Source organism: Phoca vitulina, unplaced genomic scaffold, assembly GCF_004348235.1.
Source record: "Phoca vitulina isolate PV1807 unplaced genomic scaffold, GSC_HSeal_1.0 scaffold30, whole genome shotgun sequence".
Lineage (NCBI taxonomy): Eukaryota > Metazoa > Chordata > Mammalia > Carnivora > Phocidae > Phoca > Phoca vitulina.
In genome coordinates this window covers 22,437,709-22,447,377 of record NW_022589733.1, presented here as the reverse complement: position 1 = coordinate 22,447,377, position 9,669 = coordinate 22,437,709, and the positions used below count along the sequence as shown (strand labels likewise).

Here is a 9,669-nt window from a genome sequence, read left to right as displayed (position 1 = left end):
TCCAGGTTTAAGACCAAAGCCAAAGTAGTCCTTATACTGTACTCAATACAGTAATGATTGCAAACATTCTAAGAGCAAGGCAGTCCTGACTCGTCCTCTCTTCTTGAGCACATCAGACATGGCACCTGTGCACGCGAACGTACACAGGACATTCACCATGTGCCACCGAAGTCACCTTACCTCATCCCAGCAACTCAGTGTCAAGGTTTGAGAACACAAGGGTCCTTTCTAAAAAGCACTCGGCACTCTCCCTACTTTCAAAAGCTCCAGACCTCAGGTCTTTGATGCAGATGTTCATGAGACCGGCCTCTCTCATGAGACCAACTTCTCAGACTCAGGAAAGGATACGCCTACTCTATGGTGTCCATAAGACTTCCTCTCACAAGGGGGCAAGGAAGCTACAAGGCTTCATTCCAACACCATAAAGTACAATATAGGAAAGGTTTCTTTAACCGCGTGGTCTTTATTTCAGTGCCAGTGTTACAGATACAACACAAATGTTCCAGTTAGAAGAAGGAATTCAAACGGAATGCCAAGGTCCAAGCCAGGCTCAGGAAATAAAAAGGAAGGTTTGGAGTAATGGAGAAGATGACTCCAATATGCTCTAGGATGAGTCTGATACTCACTCTTCCTATGGGCAAAGGTGCTTTTGTTAAGGAGTCTGATCTTAAAAAGCAAACTCCTCTTTCCACCCATTTACCATAGTTCAACAGGCAAGTTATGGGCTTAGGAGAAACTTTAAAATTTGTGGTGGGGATAGGGGCATTAATAACTATTAATATGCCTTTTAGAAGTTGTCCACTTTGCACTTTCAGGGGAATCAATTTTGAAAATCATGGGGAGTATTCATGACTACAGCTAAAGAATGGAGAGAAAGGGGAGCTGGAAGAGCCTTGGGAGTTTCTATTACAAAGAGAGCACCATATCCTTCATGCCGAATCTCAACACAAGCTCTTTTTAACTGCATCTGTCCAGTGTTTACAAATAACCTCTCCAGGTCTGCCCAGGTCTTGGTAACAAACATACATACATGTGTGTGTCTGTGTGTATACAGCAATGCACAGAAAAGGCTACCAGGAGCCTAATGCCTCTTTCAAACATTGGGGGAACCAGTAGAAAAAGGCAGGGCTCCCTAATGTCCATTGTTAACATTTCCATTCCGAATGCCTGATGTAAAAAGCGCCTGAAGATGGTAACCCAGCTAGTGAGGAGTGGATACCCCCACCTCGCCCAGTCCACAGAAAAACACAGTAGAAAGAAGGGGCAACTCTTTGCTGCAGAGACAGAGTGAGTGTTTTCTTGCCATGGATTCCAGTCCTCTCCTCCAGACCAGCTGCTTATTTCCTCAGGGGCCCAGGGAATGTTGATTCTGGCTGTAAATGTGGGAGGGGTGGAGAAGTGCGGACAAAGGAGAAGAGGAGGAAGAGTGCAAAGTAGCCTCCAGAAGCAGCCGGCCTCAACAGTGGAGGAGAGGAGATTCGTCTTTGACAATGCTTCAAGGTCAGCAATAACTTCAGGAAAATCCTCCTCAACAGTTCTCTTTAGCTCCTCATGCCCATGGTACAGTTGGGGGGGACTTGCCAGCAATCACAACCTCCTTCCCAGGGTTCCTTTGATTGAGTGGGACAAGAATGAGAATGGTGCCGGGCCCTCATTGCCAGGACTGAGGGGGAAAGTTGTTCACTTCTGCTAGATCTTGCATTGCTGAGCCCTTGTGGTTATATGTGAGCTTGATTCGCATTCGCAGCTGTTGCTGTAGAAGAACAGAGAATTGTAAATTACACAGTGAAAGGAAATCTGTAGAATCTGTGTGGTCCACAAATAGACCTTTAACCCAAACAAATTATTTTAGAGCAAAGCTGCCTCTTAAAAATGACACACAGGCGGGCGCCTGGGTGGCTCAGTTGGTTAAGCGACTGCCTTCGGCTCAGGTCATGATCCTGGAGTCCCTGGATCGAGTCCCACATCGGGCTCCCTGCTCGGCAGGGAGTCTGCTTCTCCCTCTGACCCTCCCGACCCTCCCCCCTCTCAGGTGCTCTCTCTCTCTCAAATAAATAAATAAAATCTTTAAAAAAAAAAAAAAAAAATGACACACAGGCAAATAACCACTACCACCACCGTTACTGCCTAGTACTCTGGCCAACATCACGCAGTCGAGTAGAGAAAGTGCATCTCCGGAACACAGCATCAGCTTCAGTCCGAGAACTGCATTCACGGGACAGAACCACTCGGGAGCAGTTTCATAGTAACAGTGGCTGAGGGCTTCTCAAAAAGATTCAACCCTTGTATCCAAGTTTCCAGAAAAATGAGGTAAACATACTCATCTTTTTTTTTTTTTAAAGATTTTTTATTTATTTATTTGACAGAGACAGAGAGAGAGAGCGAGAGCAGGAACACAAGCAGGGAGAGTGGGAGAGGGAGAAGCAGGCTTCCTGCCAAGCAGGGAGCCCGATGTGGGGCTCGATCCCAGGACCCCGGGATCACGACCTGAGCTGAAGGCAGACGCTTAACAACTGAGCCACCCAGGCGCCCCTAAACATACTCATCTTATGCTCTACATTCAGAGATACTGTTGCTCTGTCTGTAAAACCAATAGTAAATGTGAGCATAAACTTGTTTTATTCCCAAGACATAAAAGAAAAAAAAATTATGTTACTTATGGTAATAGAAGTCATTTTAAGAAAACTCAATTATAAACCCCTTTACTTTACGTGGCAGATTTCAAATATTAATGCATTAAATAAATTTTTACCCTTCTGGTATGTTATAATTTTAATTATTTATAAAAATAAAAACAAGGAAAAAAAAGAAAATTTTTACTCTATGTATCAGATCATCAAAGGAATCTAGGCTTGTGCTACAGGCAGATACTCAGAATCCAGTGAGTACCAGAGGAAAGGCAAATGCTGTAAGAGGAAGAAATCATCATGCTGGGGTTATAAGACACTGCTGGACCTCTTTCAAGGTGAAGAAATTCTCTGAACCATTTTCAAAAACTGTTTGAAAACTAGTCAATTGATTGCTATTAAAAGTGGAGTCAATTTACTTCTTTGAGAAGATATAATGAAAATATTGCTTAATTTCAGTTTCTAAAGCTACTTTTCATTTGGCTGCTTCATTAAAAATGCTTCCACTTGTACTGTACACACTTAATAATCACAGTAGTAAATATGGATATATGTGGTTCTACAGATACTCTTACCCCAGACTGCAACTGGTATAAAAATTAAATTGTCTAAGGAGCACCTGGGTGACGCAGTCGGTTGGGCATCTGACTCTTGGTTTCTGCTCGGGTCGTGATTGCAGGGTCGTGATACCAAGCCCCGCGTCAGGCTCTGTGCTCAGCGCGGAGTCTGCTTGAAATTCTCCCCCTCCCCCATGTGCTTTCTCTCTCTCTCCCTCTCTCTAAAAGAAATAAATAAATCTTTAAAAAAAAAAGATTAAACTGTCTAAGCTTTCCCTCTTCTCTTGATAGATATTAGATCTGTAGATAGATAGATCTAAATAGATAATTCCTTAAAGCTGCATTTTAGGGATGCCTGGGTGGCTCAGTTGGTTGAGTGCCTGACTCTTGATTTTGGCTCAGGTCATGATCTCAGGGTCATGAGACTGAGCCCCACATTGAGCTCTGTGCTGGGTGTGGAGCTTCCTAAAGATTCTCTCTGCCCCTCCCGCCCCCTCTCCCTCTCAAAAAAAAAAAAAAAAAAAGGCTGCATTTTAATGCTGCCACTAAGCCATTTCAAGTGTCTAGGCTGTGTTTATTATCTAATCTACAAAAGAATAAAGAGGATAGACTAGACATTTTCACAGATTTCTTCTATAACTATGAGTCAGAGAAAACCTAGAGAAACAAAGCAGAATTTTATTTCAGGAAATATGCTTACACGTCACTCAGACACTGTCTTCAAATGTGCTACTCACCTTCTGCGGGTTGAGAACTTTAATGACTTGTGTAATGGTCCCCGTATTAAATGCTGGGACAACGCTGCTGCTTGGAGACAGAAGCTGCAGCTGGAATGTCTGTGGAGAACAAAGGGCACACTCTTCAGAAAAAAGAATACACTCAATATTATGTCAGAGATGTCAACAAATAAAAAAAGTCAGACACCCAGATAATTACTCAAGTAACAGACTGACCGACTACTACGTTCTGTTTGTTCTCCAGATATCAACAATTCAGAGTATGTGGGCTGACTATAACCTTCACGTTATTTTTAAAAACCCCACTGTTAGGTCTTTGATCATGAAAATTAGCAATGAGCCACCCTCCTCTTTCAGGCAGAAGGAACTTTAGCCTACCACTTTTCAAAAGGTGACCAATTCTTGTTTTGGCAACCTCACTTAATAGTAACTGATCAACTATGCAGGTAAAAAAACGGGTGTGTGTGGCTAAAAAAAAAAAAAAAAGCTAGAAAGAAATGAAAAAGAAAAACAAAAAACCCTTTCTACAAATAACAAACCAGCATACCAATCACCAAGTACAGGCCTTTATGCTTTTGTGTATTTGGATGGTTGGGATAGGGAGACTTAAACTTTTGTTTTCTCAAGTCTACATAATCTGGAATGTGTCAAGGGCTACATGACAGAGGTAAGGAAAGGCTGGAAAGAGCCAAGCTGTTAATATGTATGTGGAATACTCAGGATCTCCCCCATCGGGGTCACAGGTCTTATGAGAACAATTTCCTGCAGAGCTAGCCTATACAGCAAAAAACCTGGAAAAGCCAATTGCCATAATTTGTAGTGTTGGGGGTTTTATTTGTTTGTTTACAGAGAAGAGAGATAAAAGTGCTATCAGCAAGACAGGTAAACCGTAACTGTTAGCACAATATAGTATGTATGTAGCTATTCTACATACTAGGATTTTGCTTTATTTTTTATTTTTTTAAGTAGACTCCATGCCCAGCGTGGAGCCCAACTTAGGGCTTGAACTCATGATCCTGAGATCAAGACCTGAGCTGAGATCAAAAGTCGGACACTTAACTGACTGAGCCACCCAGGCAGCCCCATACTAGGATTTAAAAAATTTTTCCTGAAAGTATAGTTTTCTAAAATAATGGAGAGTGCGGAGAAAAAATAGAGAGGGAAAGAGAGGCAGAGGGAAGAGTGACAGAGAGAAGAGGGAGAAAAAGAGAGAGAGAAAGAGAAGGGAAAGGGGGAGAGAGACAGAAAAAGACAGGTGGGGAGCGGCGCTGGCGGGGGACAAGAGGAGGAAAGTCTATCCAGCCTTCTCTTAGGACCAAAATTGTAAGAGTGAAGAGATTTAATATCAACTCAGACTTATTATGTTGGGTCTTATGATAATTCTATTATCAAGATAGATTATGTAAGCTGAAATATTATTATGTACATTTATTTCATCAAATGTAAGATGCCATTGTTTTTCACACCATTATTTTATATGCACCACTGAGAAAGAAAACAGGCTACCAACTAAATTACGATAAAGTCCCAATTTTAAAATGCATCTCAAGTTCAGAGATAATAAAAAGTAACAGCAGAATCTATGAAATATGATTATTTTGAAGTTCAAGATACATCATGACATGCAAAAAGGTATTATGCAGTCCAACACCAAAAATAAGGCCATACTTTAATGGCAGAGACGCTATGTTGCTAGAGCACAGCCTAGAGTAACGAGTGTAAAACCCAAAGTTGCAGCAGTTAATGTTTACTGAGCAATGAACATATGAAAAGTGCTTTAAAACAGTCCAGAGTACATAAAACTCATCTATCCCTCAAACGAGCCCTAGGAAGTAGGTATCACTGCCACCATCCAGCCTCCCTTTGTAAACAAGAAACTGAGGCACAGAGCCTAAGTGTGCTTAATGTCATACAACTACTACTGAAACCACCCCACTCTAGTGCTTCTAAAAACATCTACATTACTCTGGCTCCTAAAAAATGCAAGTAAAGGAGGCTACAAAGTCAGCAGTAACCACAAATAAAAGGTCTTCAATTTCCAAAAATGTGTTGTTTGAATGTCATACTTCACATGTCACTGCAAAGATTAGATTAGCTTATTCTAAAACAAGGGGTGGCAAACTATGACCCATCGGCCAAGAATGACCCAACATCTGTTTTTGTAAATGTTTTATTGGAACAGAATCACACTCTTTCATTTATATATATGGCTTTTTGTCCCCACTATATCAACAGAAATGAGTAGATGCAACAGAAACCATATAGCCTAAAATACTTACTATCTTGTCTTTGCCAGAAAATTTTGCCCATTCTTCATTCTCAGTATTTCTTTATACAGAACTTTTCATTTTTCAAAGACGGACATAAATTTTCCTTAAACTAAGATTTGGTATAAACAAAGCTTCAATTTACAAAAACAAGCAGTCATTGTATCAATACTAAACTAGATATTAATGAAGAAGGAATGTTTCTTTCACTTAATAAATATCAAGAGATGAAAACTTTTAATTCGGATCCAGTAACTAGAAGAGAATACCAAATAGATAAAGTCCTTCATCTTAATGAATTTTAATTCCATGTTAGAATTTGTGTTTTTTAGGTTTTTACCACTGTATTACTGAACCCCACCCATCCTCAATGACCTGAGCATTAGCAGACCACTTTGTAGAATTCTGCTGTGAATCTCACTAGCTATTACCAGAATGTCCTTTCTTTATATTGTAAGAATATTTCTGACCAAGTAAAAAGCTTTCGAAATGACATGCTTCAATGAACCATAATACATTATTGTCAATTTGGGTTAAATCTGCAAATTTAGTTTAACTTCTAAACATGAAAATATATCACTTATCAAATGCATGAAAAAGGCAAAGAAGACACTGTAGTACCTTTGGTACTGCAGCCTGAAAAACAAAGTCTGTCATGTCCAGCTCCGTGCTGTTGGAGGCCTGTATCGTTATCACGGTGACGCTAGGGTTGGTATTTGACCGTTCAAAGGTGAATTCTATCTTCAAGCCGTTCTTACTGTATGCTGTGATGGAGGGGATGCCTGGAAAGCACAGGAAGATCAGTCTAACTGCAGTCAGCTTAATGCTTACAGAATTATTCTTTTCTTCAATAACCACCTCTCACCGAGGGTGATAACACCAGTAATCGTACCTGTAGTGATGTCATTGAAAAGAGGCTGTGATGAAAGCCCATCCAACAAGAAGGGGGGCTGGGCTACCTGTGGGACTGAGGCAGGGGCAGGAGCAGCAGCTGGAGCACCTAAATGAAACATTCTGGTGGTAAGTCAATCTTAGCCAGCATGACAAAGCTCACCAAAAATAAATAAATAAATAATTAATTAATTAAAAAAAATACAGGAGAAAATTGTTATATCTTAGGTTAAGAGAAGGATTCCTTAAACAAGATGCGAAAAGCATAAACCAGGGGCACTTGGGTGGCCCAGTCAATTAAACATCCCATTTTTGGTTTCAGCTCAGGTCAGGGTTATGAGATCAATCCCCGTGTTGGGTTCCATGCTGAGTGCAGAGCCTGCTTAAGATGCTTTCTTCCCCTCCCACTCTGCCGCTCCCCCTCCTCGCACTCTCTAAATAAATAAATATATATATATAAAGATTTTATTTATTTGACAGAGAGAGAGACACAGCAAGAGAGGGAACACAAGCAGGGGGAGTGGGAGAGGGAGAAGCAGGCTTCCCACTGAGCAGGGAGCCCCATGCGGGGCTCACTCCCAGGACCCTGAGATCATGGTCTGAACCGAAGGCAGACGGTTAACGAATGAGCCACCCAGGCGCCCCAATAATATATTTCTTAAAAAAAAAGAATAAACCATAAAGAGAAAGAACTATTCAAATACTTTAAAATGAATAACTTTTATTCATTAAAAAATACTATAATAAAACAGAAAGACCACAAGCAGGAGAAAATGTTTGCTACAAAATAGCAAATGAATGAGTATCCAGAACTATAAATATTTTCTACAAATCAATAAGAAAAAAAGATAACCCAAGTTAAAATAGTAAGAGATATAAACAAGCAATTCACAGAAGAGGGAACCTTAATGAAAAGAGAATCATATGTGAAGAGACACTGAATAGTACCAGTAATGAGGAATATAAAGTTTAAAACCACAATGAGATACTTCTTCACATCCAATAGAATGGTGAAAATTTCAATGTCTGATAATACCAGATACTGGTAAGAATATGGAGCAATGCAGACTTCTAATCTCTGTGGTAGGGATATAAATTAGTACAAACAACCTGGAGAACAATTTGGCAATAGTAGAGTTGAACATGATTATACCTCTAAACTAAAGTTCCTCAACCTCAAAACTAATGAAATTTTAGGCTAATTATTTGCTGTAGAGGGCTATCTTGCGCACTGCAGGATATTTACCAGCACCCTGGCTTCTACCCATTAAATGACAGTAGCATGCACCCAGTTGTGACAATCAAAAATATCTCCAAACACTGCCAACACCTGGTGGGCAAAGTAATATTTTAGTAATAATAATAATTTAATAAGATTTTATTTTATAAGCTAAGTAGATCAATACTAAATTTTATAGATGTTAAATACTGCATAATAAAATTTTAACACACATGCACCCAGGGAGAGGTGGTATGAAGTGGAGGAAAGTCACCAAATTACATCTTTAGCTGATCCTTCCAAATAAGAACAAGCTGAGGATCATGCAAGTGATAGAAAATGACCATGAACTGACAGAAATCAGGATTCCAAGAAAAGGCATAAGAAAACAGCAAAATAAAGAGTGCATTTTAGGTTTAAATAGATTTCAAACTACTTATGAAATTATCTGAAAATACACCATTTCAAAAAAGATTAACAAAGTGAATGAAGGCTAAAATCTTTTTTTTAAAAAATACCCAAGTACAAGAGAAAAAAATGACATATTAAAAGTGAGCAAGAAAGGTAAAAATACATATGGCTAAGCAAACCATAAAAAATGTGAACACCACAGCCAAGTGCAGTCAAGCACATTACCAATAAAATATACAAAGAAATATTCATATAGTTCTCCTAACTTTTATAACTCTAATCTAGTAATTTTCCCACAATTTCCATTTTCAAAACAATTTTCAGAAATGCATTCCCATGGAAAATCAGAGGCTACTCAAAATATATAGGCAGCATTATGAGTCCCTAAGCCCCTCAGATTTTAGCTCTTTTCTCCTGTAAAGGAACAATAAGTAGTTTTGGGAAACAACAGAAACTCACTGCTCCAGTTCCCCTAAAAACACACACTAAATTTATTTCCTAATTTCCACTTGCTTAAATGACTATGCATTAGGATATATGACTGTAAGGATGGCTTAAAGAATGTAAAACTCAAAAATGTTTAACCTAATAACGAAAATGGGAAAACGCGTTTAAAACACATTGGAATAAGGAAAATTCAGGCTCTTTAACATTTTATCAGTTTGCTTTTTCATGTAACACTAGGAAAGTAAGAAAGTAAAAACAAAAAACAAAAAACAAAAAACAAAACGCTAGGACCCCCTGATGAGTTAAGATACAAAAGGAATATGCAAAAAAGAAATTCATGTGTAATGCAAAAATATGGATAAATGTAACATTCTCTGTGATTGAAAAAAATAAAAATTAACAAAATAATAGGGCCAATCTTTCACCTGTTACAGTTTTTAAAAAAATGATAATACAGAATACTTATGAATATACAGTGAAACTGGTAGCCACATGCACTGAGGAAAAGATACA

The 9,669-nt window shown here is 39.1% G+C and overlaps 1 protein-coding gene across 2 annotated transcripts in view; it reads right to left on the bottom strand.

Annotated features, from left to right (window-relative positions):
- Positions 1 to 356: 356 nt before the first annotated feature.
- AP1G1 (adaptor related protein complex 1 subunit gamma 1) overlaps positions 357 to 9,669 on the bottom strand; it is a 77,326-nt gene continuing 68,013 nt past the window's right edge. For both annotated transcript variants that reach the window (XM_032424103.1, XM_032424101.1), the window contains 4 exons: positions 7,081 to 7,188; positions 6,810 to 6,970; positions 3,922 to 4,020; positions 357 to 1,753 (listed from right to left, as the gene is read on the bottom strand). In XM_032424103.1, coding sequence (XP_032279994.1) covers positions 1,652 to 1,753; positions 3,922 to 4,020; positions 6,810 to 6,970; positions 7,081 to 7,188 — 470 coding nt within the window. In that variant the 3' untranslated portion in view covers positions 357 to 1,651. The remainder of the gene's footprint in view (positions 1,754 to 3,921; positions 4,021 to 6,809; positions 6,971 to 7,080; positions 7,189 to 9,669) is intronic.